The 23005-nt window shown below is 39.0% G+C and overlaps 2 protein-coding genes and 1 long non-coding RNA gene across 3 annotated transcripts; 2 read left to right on the top strand and 1 right to left on the bottom strand.

Annotated features, from left to right (window-relative positions):
- The first annotated feature begins 810 nt into the window (after positions 1 to 810).
- On the top strand, positions 811 to 11318 carry LOC103716293 (uncharacterized). The gene is made up of 18 exons (XM_039115136.3): positions 811 to 1109; positions 1431 to 1553; positions 1642 to 1767; positions 1841 to 1903; positions 3230 to 3337; positions 3907 to 3984; positions 4431 to 4523; positions 4821 to 4907; positions 9238 to 9339; positions 9425 to 9544; positions 9652 to 9714; positions 9931 to 10064; positions 10141 to 10222; positions 10322 to 10380; positions 10506 to 10545; positions 10717 to 10808; positions 10892 to 10961; positions 11059 to 11318. Exons 1-18 carry the CDS (start codon positions 855 to 857, stop codon positions 11128 to 11130), a joined length of 1767 nt encoding a protein of 588 aa, XP_038971064.2. The 5' UTR covers positions 811 to 854; the 3' UTR covers positions 11131 to 11318.
- A 379-nt stretch (positions 11319 to 11697) lies between these two features.
- LOC103716301 (uncharacterized) lies at positions 11698 to 17672 on the bottom strand. Its single transcript, XR_605500.6, has 5 exons — positions 17493 to 17672; positions 17343 to 17393; positions 13494 to 13819; positions 13130 to 13287; positions 11698 to 12169 (listed from the first exon to the last, which is right to left on the bottom strand). It is a non-coding gene; the product is annotated as an uncharacterized LOC103716301 (long non-coding RNA).
- A 3153-nt stretch (positions 17673 to 20825) lies between these two features.
- Positions 20826 to 22702, top strand: LOC103716311 (uncharacterized). Its single transcript, XM_008804262.6, has 2 exons — positions 20826 to 21558; positions 21640 to 22702. The coding sequence occupies exons 1-2, from the start codon at positions 21499 to 21501 to the stop codon at positions 22369 to 22371; spliced, it is 792 nt and encodes a 263-aa protein (XP_008802484.2). The 5' UTR covers positions 20826 to 21498; the 3' UTR covers positions 22372 to 22702.
- Positions 22703 to 23005: the final 303 nt, after the last annotated feature.

Raw genomic sequence — 23005 nt, 5'->3', positions numbered from 1 at the left:
TGCATTAGCTCGGTCTGACGTGTAAGGTGTGGTATAGCACGACCCTTGGATTTGCATGGAGATATATCCCAAGTAACATCAAAAGCAATGTTTAGCACATATAGTGAAGTGGATACAAGAGTCCAAGCTGCATTAGACCATCAAATCAATGGTATCATCCGCGATCCTTCTCCCAAATGCAGGTTACTTATAAGTACTCTTTGTTTCACTAATTCTAATAATTCGAGGGCCTATAAAATTCAAACTGATCATATCATGCCAAAGTTGATGTCATGCATTGACTCCTCAACTCTTGCGAATCTAATCGTCTATTATATTAACCATCAACAAAGGTTAAAATTTACTAAACTTATTTCTTTAGCTAAACAAAATCCTCTCTCTTTCATCCTATAAATATGTAATCAATTATATGCAAAAAGTCACAAATTAAAAGAAAGAAAATCTCATCTATTACTCTCCAAATATCTGATTGCACAAATAAAAAATAACCACTAGCTCATCATCTTCCAGCTGATGAAATATCTCATTTCACCCCTCGCATTCGTTAACAAAACATCAAATCCTCTTTCCTCTTCACCCCCTCACATGCATCTTCCTTTGGTGCTGAGTTCCGATCGGCATGGAACAGGCACCACTTTATTTGACGCTGCCACGCTGGCGAAACGAGACGCTCCGGCTTTGGTTACGATGTCCCGACTCGGACTCGATCAACCTTCACCGACTTAGAGGAGGATGTTTTAGTCAATTACTTGCCACGCGGAGGGCATTTTAGTAAAACAAAAAACCAATGATTCCACGATAAAATGGGCGCTCTCGGCCCCCTTTCTTCGTCTCGCCCCCTCCCCACTGCGACCATGACTGCCGCTGAAACGGCCGTGGAGATCCCCTACCCCAACGGCGGCCCGAAGGCTGAGCCCCTCCGCAACGGAGGATCCGCCGCCGCGGCCGAGAAGAAGAAAGCCCGCGAGAGCGAGCGGCGCCGGCGACGGAGGAAGCAGAAGAAGAACAGCAAGGCTTCGTCCCTCTCCGCCGACGCCGGCGGCGACGAGAGTGAAGGCGGTGGAGGATCCCAGGAAGATGCCAAGGAGAACACCGATCCTTATTCCGAGGTATCTCTCTACGCCTTCCCTCGTGGCTTAGCCAATCCAGACGGTTAGGGTTTCTCTCTTTTAGTCCATCTGTTAGTTCCGCTTATCTTAATTGTAGTAATTCTCCATCCATTCGTTGTTCTGTTGTGGCGTTCGCTCAAGTATTAGGATTTCTTGTTTAATTTTTAGTGGTTTCTTTCAGAATTTTAGATCTGGCTTGTTGATCTCGGTCCAACTGTTATTGACCGTGTTTAATTGCTGCGGAGGATTATTTTTATAGTTCCTCATGTTACTTTATGAGATATTTATTTTTCATGCCCAAATATCTATTCTGCATATTAGGTTGAGGTATCAGTTGAGGTAGAGTATGTTCCTGAGAAAGCTGATATAGAAGATAATTTTCTGGAAGACTTCAGGAACGTCTTTGAGAAGTTCAGCTTCAAAGATTCTGCTGCTAGTGCGGAGGTATGGGAGGGGATGTGATTAGACTGAAAAACTTTGTTTTAGTTTGAGGAAGAAGTTGTTTTAACTCTTTCTCTTTGTTTTCTTGCAGGATGATGCCAAAAAGGATGAGTCTGATGCAAATGCGGCATCCAAAAAGAAAGGAGATTCTGACTCGGAGGAGGAAGAGCAGGATGCTCAGCAAAAGGAGAAAGGATTATCTAATAAAAAGAAAAAGGTCAGTTCTGCTTGCGTTTTTACATTGTTTCTTTCTCAGTTTCGTAAATCTTAACTTGTTGCACCCTTTGCAGTTGCAAAGGAGGATGAAAATTGCTGACCTAAAACAGATATGCTCAAGGCCAGATGTTGTTGAGGTACGTTTGTAGATTGCTCTCCTTCTCTCTCCCATATGTATTATGCTCCCATATGTATTATGACAATTGCATGTCAAATTTGCTTATTAAGGATGTAGATTAGGCATCTGTTTTAGTTCCTAAAGTTATATTTCTAACGTGAAGATTTTTTTTGCTTATTAAAATTGAGACAATAAGCGATATGATTATGTAATGTCTGCTGGACCTTGATTTCTGCATATACATAAGAATAAAAAACTGCTGCACAAAGACATGAATTAACAAAACCTGTGCTAGCATAATTGTTTAGCTGGTGTAGATTTTGCTGTCTTTTCTTGTTTGAGAATTTGTGTTATTTATATATTATTTTTCAGACTTTTTGGTGCAACTTTTAAAATAGAGCAGTTGGCTTTCAAGATAATATTTTAAATTCCTCACTTCCAGCTATCATACAACTTATGCTCGTTACTAGGCAGTTTATTTGGTTCGAAAGTTACTGCAAACATTTCCTTTTAAAAGCTCCTTTATCACTCGGGATTAGTCAGTAACTGTGCATCCTGGTATGCTATAATTGTTGTTACTTGTTAGTGTGCTTGAAGGAACAGTAGTCTACTTATGCAGCTGAAATGGTACTTTATATTAACTTATGCTGGTGTGTGATTAATTGAGTTGTCAGGGAGGAATTCCATCAATATTACTTGGAAGGCAGGAGGTCGTAGATGACCATGGATTTTATCAAGCTTACTTGAGATGCTTTGTTGATCATTATGTGTATCCTAGTTTACTAGGTGATTCGGCTGGCTGAGTGGCTAGGATTAGTTAAGAAGGGTATTTTTGCATCTTAATTGTTTTCCATGGACTCCCTGTAGACATGCTTTAATCCACCTCGATAAAAAATAGTACTTTTTAGTAAGCATTCTCCCTAATTAGGAATGAGGAAGATGAAGGTCATAAAGCCAACCCAAATGGTTATAATTATAGCACTTCAGATAAAGCATTCTAGATGTCTGTCTTTGTCATTTGCATTTACTAGGTCCCTTTTGTAAGGATCTTTTTCACAATTTGAAAATGACTCTTTGTTATATATTGGTCATTAACAGCAGATGTACCTTATCCATTGTCTTCAATCAACAATCTTGTGATAGAGTAACATAGTGTTAATTTGTACTGTACCATCCATGTTATCATCTCACAGAACCTAATAGTTTGAGTCCTGAGTTCAGTAATTTGTATGCTCAAGTTAAAGTTCAGTTTCCTTGGTGGTGGCATTAGATTGTCTCTACTGGATATTTGTGTGATTTTACTTTGGATTAATCTTTTGTTATTTGTTTGTTTTTTTTTTTGAAGGTATGGGATGCAACAGCAGCGGATCCAAAGCTGCTAGTTTATCTGAAAGCATATCGGAATACCGTACCTGTTCCAAGGCACTGGTGTCAGAAGCGGAAATTCTTACAGGTGAGTCTTAGCCTCTGACATGAATGTTATGGATATCTTAATGTACATTATTATATGAGGGGTGTATATTACTTTTAGAGTGGTCTCATAAGGGGGTGAGGGAAGATAAAGTCGATAAGGTTTCGCCCCTCTTATACATATATGTAATTCTTGCAGGGAACCAGCTGTAACAAACAAGGAGCCAGGACATGGTGGTGTTTGCCCAAGGGACCTTTGAGGGGTCTCTCTTTTAATATATTGATAGGGTGGTGGGGTGTAGTTAGATGCATATGATGCCACTTCTGCAAAATTAAATAAGGTCTAGACTAGATTCTGCATCTGTCTAAATTGAGAGAATACTAAATTTTTGACATCCTGATATCAGTTAAAATTATGCACCTGGATTGTTAAAGTCAGTCATTATGCATCACTCAAACTGAAACATTTTTTTGATATTGCAGATGTTTTGAGATCTTACACCGCATTCAAATTTTTCATTTGATATTGGCATCATTAGAATAAACTACGGTATTAACTGTAATATATTGTTTGTTTGTCTAGTTTTAATGTGCTATTCTGATTGTTTGCAGGGAAAACGAGGTATCGAGAAGCAGCCTTTTCAACTTCCTGACTTCATTGCTGCAACGGGAATAGAAAAAATAAGACAGGTGATAAAAAAAATCATTTCACTAAAGTATCAGGTTTTTAGTTGCATGGGCCGAAATCAAAATCTAGTGTTTAACCTTCCAAGGTGTTCCAAATTTTTTTGAGGGTTAAACTATCACTATACTCATGGTTTGTCGTACCGGCCTGAATCGGATGGTACGGAGCATACTAGACCGGCCTAAACTGGGTGGCATGGAGTATACCGTACCGTATCAGTTCGGTACCAGTGCACAGTATGGGAGGTATATCAATGCTCGGTACGCTGAAAAGATTCTGTACCGTACACCGATACAGTGCTAGTGTAGCACCCGTACGGAGTCCGGTACCTAGACGGCGAACTTTGACTATACGTTTATGGCCTTTTCGAATATTGTTAAAAATTACCATAGATTTGACCCCTTTTTTTCTTTATGTTGATGCTGATTTCTTTTTCATGCTTATTTTTCAGGCATACATTGAAAAAGAGGACAGCAAGAAGCTGAAACAGAAGCAGCGCGAGCGCATGCAACCAAAGATGGGAAAGATGGATATAGATTATCAGGTTTCTTTATCTTTCTAGTTTACTTATCCAATGAGTGTTAAACTCCTCTGTGATGTCATGATGCATGATAAATATCATTATCGGACATTTCCCCCCTATGATTCTCTCTCTCTCTATCTATATCTATCTATCTATCTATATATATAGATAGATGTAATTTGTTGAGTTCCTGTTTTGCCACCTCGAAGAAATTTGAAATGAGATGCATCTAACAGTTTGGCTCCAGAACAGCTTTTATTCGATAACTTAATTGATCTGGAAAATTGGTTCATGCCTAATTGTTTTTTCTTGCTGCAGGTTCTGCATGATGCCTTTTTCAAATATCAGACGAAACCAAAGTTGACTACACATGGTGATCTATACCATGAAGGCAAAGAATTTGAGGTATTTATTATAAACTTTGTATCATTAAATTGTTAGAAGACGAGGCATCAAGCAATGGGGTTCTTGTTTAATTTCTTGCCTTTACCCATAATGTTTACTTACATATACTTTCTGCTAATTCTTTCTACAAATTCTCGATGAACTTTAATTTCTGAAGTGATTATTTTGAAGTGTTCATTTGTGTAGCTTTATTTTATTAAAAATATATCACTTGTTATAGCAAATGCAAATAATAGCTTCTTTTCCCATAAACTAAAATAATTGCTTGCCTTTCTACATGAGGTAATTGTTAGTTTTTTTCCTTCTTTTTTTGTTTGCTATGTGGGTATTATTGGTAAATATATTTTAAACAAGGTTATGCCAAGGATAACTGGAATTTTTTTAACATTCCTAAAATTTGCCTTAGAAAATACATAATGCTTTCATCCATTTTTTGCATGCTTTGTGATAACCTAACTGTTTTTGTGATCCATATCATATTTATTTCCTCCCATTACATAAACTGAAATCAAAAGTCTGGTCGCTCTGTAAGAAAAGTTTCTGGTTAGTGGGTGATAAGACGTACTAATTTACATTTGTATAACTATCATAAACAGGCAGTAGTAGAGCCCATTTGCAAAACCAATACTCATGTAGGATTGGAGAAAAAGAAAAGTTCCTGAGAAATGCTACTATGCTCTCTTCCCTGCTTTCCTTTTGTTCTCTAGTAATTAACAAAACCACTTAACAATTCTGGTAGGAAATATGCAATAAACCAGTTCCTAATCATCTAAATCCGTACAGCCATTGTTAAATCTCGCCCCATCATATCTTCCACTCTTCATCACATTAAATCTCACCCTATCATATCTTCCACTCTCCGTCACATTTATCTCATACTATCATGCTAGTGTCTTTATAATGGAGGCCTTGTTTACTCCAAAATGTTCTGGATAGGAGGGAAAATGCATCAATCTAGGATTCAGATGCTTTTTCAGACTATATTTTCTCTTTCTTGTACGAGAACTTTTGATTCCTGCCATTGCTTGATCAATTTAGTGTGATACTATATGTCTATATTAAAATATGAGGATCAGATCAATATGATTCACTCCAAAACACCTTCAGATACTAATGGATTATCCTGTGATATGTGATTCAACTCATAACTTCATATAGTAGGCCCTTGAATGGTTACAGGGCATACCTTCCATGGCAGTAGTGAAGGATATGAAACATAGATGAGAGAAATTATGATTTTAAAGAGGAAGATGTGCGAGATTCTGAAAATTCTCAACCTTTGGATAGTTTACTCTTCACCAGCATGTTTGCCAAAATTTATGACTAATCTTGTTCCTTTTGTACATGTCAAGCCTGAAGAATGAATTTCCTAGCGTCATTTTTATTCTCATTGTGCTGGAATTGATGTATAAATGTAGTCTTGAGAGGAAAAAGAATTTGGTGTACCCGAGCCTAGTATATCATAAATAACTTTTTATATTGTTGGTAAGTAATATTCTTTAAGAGTTCAACCAAATGTAGTGCAGATGCCAGATCTCAAGCCCAACCATGTCAAAATCTTGGCTTGGTAAAATCTAAGAGTTGATTTAGATGCTAAAACTTTTCCCCCCATTTCATCTAAAGTCAAAATCAGTAGAAGGAAACTTAACATTTTTTTTATTTTTCTTCCCTTTTTTATAACGACATTTGACTAGCTTGCCATGAATACATGGTAACTCAAGATAATTCAGATGGCTTCATCTTTATGTTATAAAACTAGCTGTTCTTCAAATACCTGTAAGGGATCGTAAGTTTTATCAAATCCAATTTAATATTTACAGCAATGCTCTGTTTTTCTCCTGCCCATCCAATTGAGCTGCTGGCGTCATTTATCTAGCCTGTAAGCACCATCATGTAAAATTCACTCATCATATGAAATGTGTGTCAGACATGGTGAATGATATTCTTTTCCAATTTGTTTTCCTTAACTCCCATTTTCTGTTTTTCCTGTGCAAATCTAGTTGATATACTGAGTTCATGCTTCTTGCCTTAGAAACATCACCAGAACGTATGCATACTTGTTATAAGGTTTTTAAATGTTTTTCTTACTAATTGAGTGATGGACACAGAAACATTCTTTATGTTTAGTTCTTTACATGTTGTTCTGGATCCCCATACTTTTTTTTTTGTATGATGTGCAATTTAACTGTACGTAGACCAGTATCTACAATTTTATTTTATTTTATTTTAGCATTACTCCTAGTGATCCATTGATCATCATTTTTTATTATGAAGCTAGGCCTTTATTGGCCTTCCCAGATTGATAATTATGTGGGTTTATGTTTGCTTGAATGTAGATTGAGAAGTCTTTTAAGTTTTTTAGTGTTTGCGCATGTATTCTAGTATTTCATGTAACTGTTGTACATTTGCCTTTAAACTTCACTAAGTTACCTCTTTTTTTTAAAATTTTAAAGAAGCTGTTTTAGAAAAGTTGAAACTTGGATTGTCAGATGCATGTATGACTGCATAATGTTGTTTGACCTTTTCATGTATGTCACTCAAATTTTCCCTCTCACTCTTGTTTGTTGTGCCATGTTAGACTGTGAAGACTATCAAATCTATTTTTCCTCAATAAAATGTCATTCCACCCTCATTCACGTTCCAACTTTATGCATCTTCGTTTAAGATCCCTGTGTGCCGTCTGGTTATTTTTCACCAAATCTGACCACTGCCAGATGGGGTCTATCACTGATAGCCTATATTTTGATTGACGAAGCATGCACATGGATGCGATATACGGATACGGCACGAGAGAAATAGCCAATATGGCAATATAACTAGAATACATCTGGCAATATTATTATATATGCACGCACATGCATTTTAATATACCTATATGTATGTAATATTTGCATGTATCTTATATATACATCCATGCTTGCATGCATACATACAAATATGCATATGCATAACAAAGAAGCATCCACAAAATATAGTAGGCTATTGAAATAACTTAGCCCATACTTTATACGATAGTGCTAAGTTTTATGAGCTTATTATTCCATTCTATATATTTTATATTAATCCCCCTCCCGCGCGGCTCCCCACCCCCTCCCTCCCCCACAAAAAAAAAGGAAAAAAAGAAAAAAAGTTTTGGAGGTATCCAGGAGCTGTCCAAAGTGTATCAGGGAAGTATCAGTAGCGCTTTTGGAATTTTATAAATAGGTTATTTAACACGAGTATTGGATACGCATTTTAGAAGTATCTGATGAGTATTGATATTCGCTGAAGGTCATTTCACGTTCCCTTTCTTAAGGTGTCGTGTGAGTTATGTATCATGCCTTTCATGTGTTGAGTATGCTGCAAGGAGAATCTTGAATCTAGTCGATAAGCAAAATACTTAGGTGTTATGATTTCTTTGACAAGATCGACCAGAATGTTTGCATGGACTAGTAAGAAAGTGACCAGTTAGATCACTTTGAGCTTGTTTAGTACATCAACCATGTTATACGTGATGATTGAGCTCATTTATTCGAGTTTTTTGACCAAGTTGCAGAGGTGATCCTTGTCCATGCTGACTAATATGGTTGCTCAAAGGTGGTTGATGTTACTATTTTTATGTAGACAGGCCATTTGGAGTTTCAGAACTTCAGTTTATGGAGGTTGTTGTGGCCATTGCTATGCGAACTGCAAGATCCTATGGGATGCTTCAAAAGTACAATTTGAACCTCCACCATATCATACTAAACCGGGTAGTATGGACCGTACTGTACCGGTTTGGTATCGATACACAATACAGAAGGCGTACCTACACTTGGTACGCCGAACCGGCTTCCATACCGGGCGTACCGATATAGTGACATGGTGGCACTAGTATGGGGCCCGATATCGAGACGGTGTACCTCGCTTTGAACTTTTGTCAAACCTACGTAGATGCCAAAATAGTCACATGTTTTTACCCTGTTTAGGCATGTCTTAAAAGAAACAAATTTGGTTTTGTTTGAGATATTTTGCATGGGACCACCTTCATCGTGTTTGAAAACAAATCCATAACTTTAGATTTTCGCACTATTAGTTTGTCGAGGTTAAGTTTTGCAAGAAATGCTAATGCATATGAGCATGTTTGCAGCTATTATCAAATTTTTAATGTAATAAGGAATTATTCCAAAATATCATAAAGTATCTTCTGTCATATGTAATGTTCTTTCTGTGAAATTCCTTTCTGTGTTGAAACCTTGGGCGCCTTTACTGTTCTTCACAGGATGGATTTGTTGTTTCAAATATTCTGTAACTATTTCCTTCCTGATTGGAAACTTTTAATGATTTGATGGTTTTTTTTGCGAATTGACAGGTCAAGCTGAGGGAAATGAAACCGGGTATGTTGTCACAAGAACTCAAAGAAGCTCTAGGTATGCCTGAAGGTGCCCCACCCCCATGGCTTATTAACATGCAGGTCAGTTGTCAAATTTCCTATTGGTTTGATTTGTTTTCCGTGGCTTGTACTTTTAAGTGAACTGATAGCCGCTAATCTTGTCCAGAGATATGGCCCTCCGCCTTCTTATCCACATCTCAAAATACCTGGTTTGAATGCTCCTATCCCTCCTGGTGCCAGCTTTGGTTATCATCCTGGAGGTTGGGGTAAACCTCCTGTTGATGAAGTAGGTTCACAAAGTTGCTCTTGATTGACATTTTCCTTGTCATAAATACCACGCACCTTTGTTCATATTTTCGTTTCTGATACCACCTTTTGCTGTTTGTTTGACAGACTGGACGTCCTTTGTACGGTGATGTTTTTGGGCTTCAACAACCGGAACAAATTAATTATGAGGTATCTTTGCACGGTTTGCATTGGTATTTTGAATTAGGTAGTCTGCGAAGTTTCAAAGAAGAATTAGCTCATAGTAGCTTCCACATTTTGTCGTACATATTCTGCTAGGGTTCTGTAGCCATGCTGTGAGATTGCAGAATATTCATCAGTGGTAGAGTTTGTAGAACTTGTTAACCATATGTGATGGACTTGTTTACTTGTTGAATTCGATTGTAGGAAGAGCCTGTTGATCGGACCAAACACTGGGGTGACTTGGAGGAGGAGGAAGAAGAGGAAGAAGAGGAAGAGGAAGAACTGATGGAAGAAGAGGAGTTGGAGGAAGGCATTCAATCTGTTGACAGCCTTTCAAGGTTCCTCCTGTTCTCTTATGTCATTTTGTTGACTGCATCAATTTTACATGTCATCTGATGTTTCTTTTGCATATAGCACTCCAACTGGTGTGGAGACGCCTGATGTCATTGATCTTCGGAAGCAACAGAGAAAGGAGCCTGAGAAACCACTATATCAGGTAATATTTTGCTTTAGCTTGGGTTTTTTGGGTCTTCAACTGAATCTTTGTTTTAGAGCTGATTGACTCATCAATTTTCCCCCCTGTTGTCATGTGAAGGTCCTTGAGGAGAAAGAAGAAAGGATTGCTCCTGGGACTTTGCTTGGAACAACTCACACGTATGGTGTTTTGTTCTTTTGCCCCTATTAGAAGCATATGTTGGTTTTATTTGTATCATTTCCAATATCGTAACTACCTGAGATGTACATGAGTTGCTGATCTTGTTTTTCTTTTCCTGAAACAGGTATGTCCTTGGTACACAAGATAAAACGGCTGCCAAAAGGGTGAGATGCCTGTGATATTTTATTGATTTTTTTTCTTATATGAATTAGCATGATGAGCAAATATTTGCTTTTGCTTCAAATAGACAATTGATTAATTGAAGATATTTGTTTTTAAGAGCATTCTTTACTGTGTGGATTCTAAGCATGGCTTATGCGACGTCTGTTTCTCAGGTCGATCTTCTGCGGGGTCAAAAGTCAGACAAAGTGGATGTCACCATACAACCAGAGGAGCTGGAAGTTATGGATGATGTTTTGGCGGCCAAGTAAGAAACTGTGATGGATGCTTGTTAGATCGAGTGGACACTGATAATTTGTTATCTAATTGAATTTTAATTTTGTGTCACAGGTACGAAGAGGCACGGGAGGAGGAGAAACTGCGGAACCAGAAGGAAGATTTCAGTGACATGGTCGCAGAGGTTTGTTTCAGCTTTTTTTTTCAAAAAAAAAAATATTGGTCTTCTGTTTGTCTGAGTATGCTGATGCAACTTCAAATGAGTTTTTAACTCCCTGCAGGCGGAGAAGAAAAGGAAGCGCAAGATGCAGGAGAAGGAAGGGAAATCCAAGAAGAGAGAATTTAAATTCTAGGTCTGATCACTGTGGTCGTGATATTGTTCGTGCCTGTTACTTGTGTACAAGCATATATATATGCACATATTAAGTCAGTCAATTATAGCTCAGACATTTTCTGAATCTGAATCTGTGACTCCAGAAAATCCTTTTTTGATGTAAACATGACTCCCGTCTAAGGTAATTCTTCTTTTCTGCTTTCTAAACTCAGATGAATTCTCCCGGCGCGTAGCTGTCTTTGGGCATGATCCTTGTAACTCTCGTGATCAGACCGAGCAGCATTTGAAAACGTAAGAAGTGGCATTTGAAAAAAAAACGAAACTCGTGGGATGATCGTTCATAAATTTTATCAAACTTCTTGCTTGATATGTTTCCTTAAGTGCAGTTCTTTTGGTCCGGGAAAATTGTGCATGCTTAAAGGGCCAGTGTGCACGTTGGCAAATCCATCACAATGTCATTTTTTTGTTGAGCGTCCCCTTCCCTTTAACCTCGTGAAAGGGACTCACAGCCAGCAAGACAATAAGCCTCGGCATGTACTTCAGAAATTAACCATTGACTCCGAGCAGGCCATGCGAACAATTGATGTGATCCTGGACCATCAGTCTTGTAATATTTAAAAATAAAAGCAAAGAATCCTACCAAGACAATCATAGACTCAGACGATAGGCCCAGATTTCACAAGTGTATTCTTGAAATTACAGAAAGCCATCAGAACTTCCTAATTACAGAGTCCACTTTTGGCAGGATTATGAGCCAAACATTATGATCTGCACATTGTACGAGCTAAGATGAGCTGTCACTCTTTCAATCTGGTACTCTTATCTTGCATCACTATCATAACAAACCCATGAGCTCCATGGATGATTGCCTTGTTCTGATAAGTCTGAGACACCGTGAGTGCACTTGCTACATGAGCGAAGTTGTTCCAAGGTAAAGATCAAATCAATGTATGAAATGAAGGTCGCTGGTTAATTCATTCACGAAATGCTGGAGATCGATTTTTCAAAGCGTGTTCATGTTCGTATAACTAGAGAACAGCAGAAACAACCTCCGAAGCCTGCAGAGCCACAAGCAAGCCTTAAAGACACACAAAAAAATTTCAAATGGACGAATGTTAGGACATATCTATAATAAAGGCCATCATTGCTTGATTAATTATAATTTATACAATATATTGTATATTCTTTTTTTCTTTAACAGAACCTACTTCCAAATTTTTTTTTCCCTGTGCTGCTACATTGCCGTGCTGAAGCTCGCACTGTGCATGATGTGCTGTAAAGGTCAAACACTACCTATTTCTCAAAACAATTGTGATCCAAAGCTCCAGTAAAAGAGGTATATATTCAAAAATGAATATTTCTAAAATAAGACGGACATGATACATAAGGTGGAGCCTGGATTATTCAAGAATCTGGGAGTTGAATTATATAATCAACAGACTAAAATTCACTATCTTTATATGACCTTCTGTGATGAAAATTTTAAAAACCAGAGTACTTTTTATCAGCGGGAAACATTTGCTTAACGTCACTGCGGTCCAATCTACCCTTTTTTAGATATTTGAGGAACAAAGTTGAGTGTCAATTTACTAATTCAACAAGTTCTGCTGATCATCTTGTTAGCCTAATGTCTCGTAGATCTACTTGCCGAAAGAAAGAATTAGGAGGCTAAAAAATCATTCAAAGGATGCTACAGGAGGAACTTATTTTATTACATAGTAATTCAAGAGTTCTTTGCCTCCAACAAATAGCAAAAGAGGTAACAACAAACGTATGGGAATTTTTGTAACCTTTAGAAAGACCCTTTCCTACGAGTATTGTCAGCTCGTATGAAGTTATTAAAAAGGTGGTTCTCAGTTTTTTTCCCTTTTCTGAGCTACATCCTTTCTAGTGTATCAACATAGGTAAACATAGGTCTGTCATTAAGAAAGAAAAGATCTACCCTAATTCATTATTTGAACAATACAAATAAAGTAAATGGCCACTATTCACCGAAGGAGAGTCTCAAAGATACATACCAAAACCACTGGCTCTCATGTTCAGCCATTGCAAGAGAGCTTTGAGCGGAAGGCTGTTGGGTAAGCAATACATCTGTCTTCCTGGATTAGACACAGAATAAGATAGACAACCAGATGTCCACACGGCCAGTATACTTGCAAAGAGTACTTGTACTGATCTGGAAATTCAATAGCAGGAAAAAAAAATAGTGTTAGTTGCTGTTTTTCAAGTCAAAGTATGAGTCCACCACAACCTGAAAGTTACCATAAAAAAGAGTCATTGACATGACAATAAGAATAAGTCAAACAATTTCAGCCATCAAATTTTATATTAGCAACTAACATAGTCCATACAGCTGACTAATCTTAAATAATTAGTCATCACCTTTTTGCACATGCTATTAGAGACATCACCACCTTCATCTCTTCAACCATGGCTATCTTTCGCACATGACCGTGTACTCCACTGGCAACAGCTCCTTCGCCGAATGTTTCTTTCCTCAATTCTGTATCCTTACCTCTCTTTCATTGTTCCTTCTAGTTTTCTTCTTCGATCAATGTAATTTTACTCTTTCTTCCTCACTTTTACTCTTTTGATTTCATCCGGTTAATGAAATCCATGGGTGGGCCTTACCCTCCCTTGCCTTAAAAAGGATACATCCTATATGTATTACATTTTCATCGTTCAAGGAATCTGAAACACCAACAAACCTGCATAATCATCAGCAGATAGCCATTTGTATCAGTTAATCTCAAGAGCAAGATATGTCAGGGTTCATTAAAAAAATTGCAGCAATTAAACAATTTAGTAGTTATTACTGGCAAAAGAATCAATTTGTTGAGTTTCAGTCATAGGCTATGAGATGGAATTAGTTCAAATAATCGAAAAATTTGTCGACTCGCAAAAAGGATGCATGAAGCATTTGTAATAAATATTCCATTCTACTATATCACAATCTAGTGTCCCATTCTATACATGTTATCAGCAAAGTTAGACAAACAGGTTAAAATAATGAATTGCACTAGCATCCTACAAATTATACAACATTATTTAGAAACAGAACTCCTTATGCTGGTGTGCATGCAATTCTGAAAGCGTCATATATAAAACCACTTGACATGCAGAGCATGTGAAGATTATGCCCCTCTGAGGTCAAAAGGAATAGTTGGAACAAAAAACCTGCATGAAAGCCAGCAACAATGATTTCGATATTTTCTTTTATTGTCTATACTAATCATGATGTTAACCAGATAAAATTAAGCACCACTACTAGAAGGACATTGAATTAAAAGAATCATATGTATTGCAATGTCATAGAAACAGACTGCCACTGCCATGTCAGACATGTGACAAGTTTAAAACTCGGAAGTAAATAAGAAGTTTATGTCCATATTCATATTTAATATATTCCTCGCACAAGTAGTCAGAAAAGTTTTCTGGTGGATAGGAGTAGGAAAATAAGAAGACCTACATCACATACCTTTAAGTGAAACCTCCTAAAAAGTGAGGAAGTTAAGAGGAAAGCAGGTGGCCAATGAACTATGTTGATTCATGCAAGAACAGATCTCTTTAAATTATTTTGTACAATACATGGCTTTCCAATGATTCTTATTAATCATATGCATTTGACAAATTACAAAATTGCCACCACAAACTAACTGATTAAAAGAAATGTTGAAAGCAAATGGAGGCATGATTAGTCTTAATAATAATAAATTCTCGTGTTACATTACTTTAATCAATACATGATTATCAAAATGTGCCCTGTAAATCAAACACATGCAAGAGCTTAATCACCGCTAATCTACAATAACCACTTAGAAGCCTACTTATCAGATTAAGCATCTTCCAAATAAAAATTATGGTGAACAGGGGTCTTTGAAACTAGTTTTGGGAATTTCTCTATTTCTGTGCAATTTGAAGTATTAGATGCTAGGTGAGAGTTGATTAGAAATTGGAGGTAAAAGCACATGGGAGAAAGACTTGCTCAAATCACAACGTATTCAAATGGCTATATTAGAAGATAAAACCTAGTGAGTCTTGGAGAAGACTGCTGAGAGGATGAATGTGGATGAATAGATTGCTAAAGAAGCATTAGGCAACAAGTTGCTAAATGACCCTGCGAAGACCAATGGGTTGAGATCTTCCTTTATATTCTAGCACTTTAATGACATAACAATAGGACTGATGGGTCATAACATTGGTAGCTGGATCTTCTACCTTTTGTGCCACACATTACGATCTTGCTCCTATTTCCATCTCCCATTTACTAAGCCCCACACATAAAAATCCATTTCCACAATTTAAACTGCTTAATCAAAACATATCTTAGTTAAGTAAAATATGATAATCATAGTTCTATTAGCTTCTTGAATATCCATGTAACGTATTCCAATATTATTTAATTTAGAGAAATGGTAAAATAGGTAGATTTCTTATTTTCTTCGGCATCTAATATTATTTTACACTTATGTTTCTTTAGTAATTACGTAGCCTAAAATTATAAGAGCCTCACGCGTCCGCTCTTGAACTACTCAAAATTCAAGAAACTAAGCCTAATACTGCCGTTATGGAGCAAATACACCAAGTTCCAGCATGATAATCTAGTAGGATTTAGACAACTCTTTTTTCTCTTTTTTTCCTTTTTTTATTGATAAGCAGATTTAGACAAATATATCATGAGATGGTGGCAGCAACAGTAAATTCGAAGTTAATGCTTAATAAATAATATGGTAGGTGGAAATGGAACAAGCCATTTGTTTTTCTCAAGAATCAACAAAAGAAATCATAAATGTTAATTGTTCAAGTCCTAGTTAAGTTACTAATAACTACACAACTAGTGGACCTATACGAAAAAATATAGTCAAATCATGATTCATGATACTGAGCCATATGCCCATATCGCCAGTACTGGGAATACTGTATCAATGAGGTAATGGTAAAGTACCAATGCTCGATATGGCACAGGGGTCAGACCGGCCTATATTAGGCGGAATCGATAGGTTTTGTGCAGTTTCATACTGTACCGAAAAGAATCTCCTGATTTTTAGCCAAAAAAAAAAAAAAAAAGAATCTCCTGACCTTATATTGTCCCAGAGGATATACCATACTGTACCAAGTATGCTAAACCGAATCTATAAAGTACCAATCCAGTACTTGGTATCTGAGATGAAATAGGCATACAAATATCCAATAAGACTACCACATGTTATAAAGAAATGCTACCAGGGAAATATACTTTTTGGAAGAAGTATTCTACTCACTTCAGAGCTGAAAAGTTAGAAAATAAGTTGAAGTACGATAAGTACAAAATACATGCCACGTAGAATCACCACAAATAAAGCAACGCCATTATTCTTATAATAAGTACAGCAAGCATCCATATTTATTTATCTCCATTGCTATGTGGAATATCCATTTAATATCAATTTAAATTTAATACATAACCCTCCCCATCCTCGAGATGCCATATACCTTTAACCCATGGAATAGGGTTTCATTTGGTTCATTCATTCTTCACGCAGTACCCTCTATATCACAAGCAGATGCCAGCAGATGTTGGCCAGACTCAGATATGAATTGAGAGTGAATACTAGAAATACTGGTAAGTAATAAATTTCTAAGAAAACCCATGCATGATGAATGACCACACAGACATTAAGACGAAAGAGGAGAGTTCGTTACCAGAGCAAGAAAACAAAACTAAGAGCTCAACCATGAAGAAACCAACTCAACGACACAAGCTTGGGGAAAAGATAATGTGAAAAATACTAAACTGTCAGGTGTGCAGCGATGTCATAAGCAAGTTCAATGTTGTTTCATGGGCCATTTTGTTAAACCTAGCAACAGGGAGGAAAGGGAAATATAAAGACCACAGTTGTTCATGAGTTAAACAACTGAAAAGAGTCATCCTATGGCACCTTTAATTCAGCAAACAAGCGTAAATGCACTGCCGATTTACGTGTTACCAAAATCCTGTATCTATATGTAAACCATGAAAATCATCAGTTCTTCTGCAGATTATTCATTCATTAGATTGAGAGCACTGGTCAAAAAATTGAACGACCGCATATCTGATTCGGAAATTTCAAGAAAAGGAGAAAAACTAGACTAACAGCATCCAAATCAAGATCCCAATATCAGATCAGCTCAGATACCAAAAGTTCAATCCAAAATCAGTAATGGAATCGAAGAAACTTTGGAACCAGAAATAAAAAATGGGGCCTTACTTACGTGGACTCGTCATCGGGATGCGCCGCCACCAAGAACACATTTCTCTTCTTGCTGGATCACGAAACAAAAACCAAAAGAATGTGAAAAGCATTCAAGACGATACCAGGATTATAAAAAATATCAATAGAATCGAGAAAGAAGCCGGCCGACCGATCGAGATGCAACTCCCCGGAAGAAAAGACTGCTGGTTTCGACGCCGCGCAAGAAGAAGAGGATAAAAAGTCACCACAGAGAGACCGCCCAGAGAGAAATCATGGCGATCAAGATCCAACTCCAAACCTCCAAGAAGGACGCTGAGAAGACGAAGAAGGATTCGTGCATCAAGAACTCGAAAAGGATTGATGGGTTTCGAACAGAAAAGGTGGAAGAGACCTACCTTCGATTCTATGCGGGAGAAGGATCTACCGTCCGATGGTCCACTCAGGAAATAATCGACGGCAGGAATTAAATCCGCGTAGGAATTTTATGGGTTTCTAGACCCGTCGGGCCAGTTCCGATCCCCACCGGGTTGCTTGACCGAGAGGGTCTCGGCTTCCGAGGCGTTGGGTTTCTGGGGTCCACTTTTAGATTCGATTCGGTGAACCGGAAAATAATACCGACCGGTGAAGATAAGATAGCCCCACTTGTGTGCTTCCCTCGTCACCTCCGTGCGTTGGAATCATGCAGAGGGTATCATGAGATTTGACGTGCACTTTTTTTCTCTGTCATTGGGTCTGGGCAAAAAATTATCTCGAGTTGATTCCGTTCGAGTAGGCATCGGTTCTAGCTCTTCAGGTTGAAAGACATAGCCTGATTCATGGTTTCGCACAGTTTGGATTGCAAGGTTCTGGGCTTGTTTGTGTTCGAGAGTGATTTGCCATTAGTTAGGAGTGGCATGATGTTGATTTGGATTTATCATGATCCGATAAGGTTTAAGAATGATTTAGTATTTAGTTTGAGTCATTTATGATCAGCTCATGTAGCTAGGGACAAAGTGTGTGCACTGCAAAACTGCTTGTCTTCAAATTTATTAAATATTAACCTAATCAAAATAAGGTGTTTGTTAGAGGTATATCTGCTTGATGCATCTGCTCATACATAATTTATGGGACGATTTGATTAAGACTGGATTCAAAATGATTAATTGCATGGCTTTCAGTCATTTGGATTGGCGCCTAAGCTGGAGATCTAATATTCTTGATTTGGTGATCATGATGCAAGTGTATCAGTTATTAGCTGCTAGCACCTACTTTGGATGAAAGGTGAGGAGGCCATAATAAGATTAGTTTAAACACTACTATGCTGAATGAAACACAGCTTCCTAATGTTTTTTTTATTTGGAAAGAGACTTCAATCAACTGGTTGGTACCTCTCTCAGCAACTGCAGAGGGAGGAGATTCCAAGTTTGACTCAGAAACAGTAGTTCGTGAGTCATGAGCCATTAAAGAACGCAATAGGTCTATATCAGAATCGATGCAGCCTTGATGGATGTTTTGGCCATTTCTGAGAACAGCTCAAAAACCAAACGCGTCTGGTCGCGAGTCATCTTAGATTTGTGGCCCTCATATCCAACTTGCATCATTACTGAGGTCCACTTGGGCTCGACGTAAAAGTTAATATATTTTTTTTCACATATAGGTGGAATCAACTGTCACGCCATTAGACCATAGGCAGGAACGGGCTGCTTGGGCCCATAAATGGGACAGAATCTCGAGAACTTGTACAAAATATTTCTTTCTCATCAATTTTAAATAGTCAAGATGTTATAATATTATTGGGGGGCCAGGTAGCAAAATATTTCTCCAACAACATTACATTAAATCATGATATCGTATCATCTAACAATTTGTCCGCTAAACTTAGCTAAAGGATACGATATTATCTCATATACACCCCCCACAATGTGCAAATCTTTGATCCTGCTATTACAAAGCTTCTGAAATTGGCTTTTTTGATTATAAGTGAAATGAGGGATCAAGAGAAAGCTAAGGGAGGACGGGACTTCCTAGAAAGAACAAAGGAGCTCGTTATAGTAAGTTAGTATGTACAAGATTCCTCCACTGCATTGTGGAATTCAGTTCATCACCATTAGTTGGGATTGTTGCTAATTAAAGAGACGATCAAAGTTTTAGCAAACTCATCAATTAAAGTCGATACATTGGCTGCCTGAGATGCATGCAGTTCAAAGTTATAATGTTGCATCAAATTTTTCCCCAAGGCATACCTTTCAGCTAAGCTAAGAGCTTCGTTCCCTCCAAAGTTCCACAAGTCGCCTATGTACCCAATCTTCTAATCAATTAATGGTTCTTATTTTGACCAACAGTGTGCAAGCAATTTCTCTAAGTTACACACCTTACAGCTATTCGATTTGCTGGCATTCGTCGATTAGGTCATGGATACAAGTTAGATCTAGTCTTTATCTGATGATTTTGATGGCCAATATATATAACAAGTGATACGAGTGCGCCGTAGGTGGGCGGCTTTTGCTCCAACATGCATATGGCATTACTCATTTTGGAAAGCATAATGTGTGGTCCAACCTTCACTGGATAATTATTCGGTCCGCAAACCATGACTACTCCTAGTTGCCTAGCATTGTTCAACAATAGAAATTCATACAAAACAACAAAAATGATAAATTCTTTGGTTGACTCATTTTAGTTCGACGATAAATAGAGATAAAAATGGATCATATAATATCTATCCAGATCCATTTTTGTATCTAATTCTATCCGAATATAGATAAAAATTCGAGCATCAACTAATATCCGCCAAGAAATAAATGAATATGAATATCGATAAACAACTATCCGATTCATATTCGAATATCTATTTTTTTTTATAATTCTATTTAATTTTATACAGCACTCATAATTTTTTTAAAAAATAAATAATCCTATTAACTTTATTTATTATTTACTAGTCAATCATAAAATTGAAGTATCATATTTATATCCATACTTTTAGTATCCAATTTATATCCACATGTATTTGACTAATATCTATATTCGTATCTATATTCATCAAATAAAATATATATGAACATGAATTTATTCATTACTCGATTCATATCCAATCCAATTTCAACCCTACTGGCCCGCAAGTGCGTGTACATGTAACATGCAATACCAGTGTCTTGCATGGCGAACGCACATAACTAATGAGGAAGGGGGAATAATTTGGGAGATACATACGATATGATATACGATGGAAAGTGGGGCCCCTCGGGAATAGAATAGATTATAGAGTAGAATAGAGAGGTTGTCCATTTGCGACAGCGGAGAATAGAGGCGGGATAGGATTGGGGCAATCAAGCAGCTAAGACTCCGGGACTGGGGGTGAGGAGAGATGGAGGGACGGATGGGTCTCTTTCCGGTGGGTCCCGATGGGCACCGACGCATCTCGCTGTCCGTCCTATCTGTCGCCCACTCACCTTGGCGTCGGATCGGACAGCGGTCCCGCCGTCCCGCGGAAAAAACCACCCACTCCTCCACCGACCATCGTACCCGTCGCCATCCCCACCGCGTCCCTTTCCTCGACCCCTTTCTCCCATTTAATTGCTCCGCTGCCTAACTCCGTAGTTGCTTCAAACTCTCCCAGAATCTCCTTTTCATCATCGAATCGCACGTGTTTCCAGTTCCGATTATTTTTGGCCCGTTCGAACGCCTTAAGGACTAAGCAATGCCTCTCTCTCGCGCGGGCGCGCGCACACACGCACACATTCAAAGCCTCGGCTTCCAGCTTAATATATAAATCGGTGCTTGGAGGAACAAACCAGCGATTACCAGCTTGAAAGAAGCTAAAGAATCCCGGGGTGACCATTAAGTCCGGTGCTTTATTCCTCTTGTCGTCGTTGCTTCGGGCTCAATCAATCAATCCCGTGGAACTGTGTCGTACCACAATCAGCGGCGAAGGAAGCAGTAGGGAGAGAGAGAGAGAGAGCTAATAGCCATCGTTCCACGTTTGATCGGTCCACCTGACTTCATCCCACTCCGACATGCCCTCTTCTTCTCCCCGCCCACTCGTCCTCGCGGACCCCTTATTCCACTCCGCAGCCGCATCGCAAGCTCTCAGGCCGCTCAATAGACTCAACAGCCTCCTCCTACTCCTCTTCCCGCAACGCTAGTGCGATTCTATTCACAGTTTTTTCCTTCTTTCTTAATTTCTTCTTCCACCAATGGCAACCATGGGCCTCAGCTCTACGCTGGTCGCTGGCGATCGCGTCGACTGGTCGCAGGTGATCATTGCTTTGTATTGTTTTCGCATTTATCATCATACTCTTCGAGTTATGCGGTCTTAATTTGGATGTTAATTTAAGGATGGAGGCTCGGAGATGCTGAAGCCAGGAAGCGAAGGTAGAGCCCAGGAGCAGCAGCAGCAGAGGCAGAAGACGGCGCCGCTGAGGTGCCCGAGATGCGAGTCCGCGAACACCAAGTTCTGCTACTACAACAACTACAGCAAGTCGCAGCCGCGACACTTCTGCCGGGCCTGCCGCAGGCACTGGACCGAAGGCGGCACGCTTCGCAACGTCCCGGTCGGCGGCGGCCGCAAAAACAAGCGCGCCAAGACCGTGCACGACGCATCCGCCTCGATGGATAAAGACGGTTTGGCTCGCCCGCAGCAACGGAAGCAAATGGCACCGTTTGACGATGGGGACGGCCATGGCAGCATCTTCCCCGGGATTCTTCGCCAGGTGCTGCTCGACCCCCCGCCGCCACTGCCGCTGGATTATGGCATCGACGGCGGCGGCGGCTTCTTTGCCGGGCCGGTGCTGTCGGACATGCCGCCGTTCCTGCCCGAAGTCGCCCCGGGAGAAGCAGACCTTATGAGCTCTTCTGGCAACGTCGCCAATCCTTTATCTTCCATCTCTTCTTCTTCCTGCTCCTCTCCCTACGATTACACGAGATTGGATCCCATTATCGGTGAAGATGACCTCGCCGCCTGGCAGGCGCCGACGAGCCATTTGAGTTGTTGGGACGACATAACGGACCTCGTCAACGCCGAGGATTCTATTCTCAGTACGTACCCAACCATGAAGGGAGAGGTCTGAACAAGGAGCACGTCAGTTTGATCGACCAACTCGTGGACTCGTCAATTTACTACTGTGCTTCTTGAGATTGCTGGTATGCTTTAACTCGCTATCTTGTAGAGACGATCCTCTTGCCTTTCTGTTTGAGGCTGTACTTTTAACTCGCAGCTTCGGCCGTAGATATATAGGAAGTGGGGATTTGTTTTAGCTGTCGAATGTAGTGGTTTTAAAAGGTCAGGAGACAAGGGTAAGTACATCCAGGGTATTCTCCTTCTCCGCTGCAAGTCATTGTGTTTGAATGGATTTGTGAGTTTATGTTCACCTATATAATGGACTGCTTTGGGATTATAAATCAGTTATCGCACGGACTCTCAGCTGGCTGGGATGAGATTGTTTCCGTCTTTCTTCTTGCCATTAGAATTAAGCACCTGCATCATTGCTGTTGCTGGTTTTGTAACAACACAAATTACCTTCGAGCCTTCGTCCATGGTTCTCCACCTGCCGCATTCGGGTAAACTGAGCAGTGGCCATTAGTAGGCGATCTGGAGCAATACTCTTTCCGTTAACATGCATCTCAATTAGCAGTTAGTACTCTTCCCCTCATGCGCGCTGTATGCATTGGGTAGTAGTATTGAGAAACCAAGCCTAGGCTAAA

Source organism: Phoenix dactylifera, chromosome 16 (genome assembly GCF_051530095.1).
Source record: "Phoenix dactylifera cultivar Ajwa chromosome 16, Ajwa_hap1_PhDact_Kaust_v1.1, whole genome shotgun sequence".
Lineage (NCBI taxonomy): Eukaryota > Viridiplantae > Streptophyta > Magnoliopsida > Arecales > Arecaceae > Phoenix > Phoenix dactylifera.
This window is presented reverse-complemented; position numbering and strand designations above follow the sequence as displayed.

Coding starts and splice junctions, on each gene's coding strand:
- LOC103716293 (XM_039115136.3), top strand. CDS start 855: ATGACTGCCGCTGAAACGGCCGTGGAGATCCCCTACCCCAACGGCGGC. Junction 10,065..10,140: donor TCTGTTGACAGCCTTTCAAG/GTTCCTCCTGTT, acceptor TTTTGCATATAG/CACTCCAACTGGTGTGGAGA. Junction 10,223..10,321: donor CTGAGAAACCACTATATCAG/GTAATATTTTGC, acceptor TGTCATGTGAAG/GTCCTTGAGGAGAAAGAAGA.
- LOC103716311 (XM_008804262.6), top strand. CDS start 21,499: ATGGCAACCATGGGCCTCAGCTCTACGCTGGTCGCTGGCGATCGCGTC. Junction 21,559..21,639: donor ATCGCGTCGACTGGTCGCAG/GTGATCATTGCT, acceptor TGTTAATTTAAG/GATGGAGGCTCGGAGATGCT.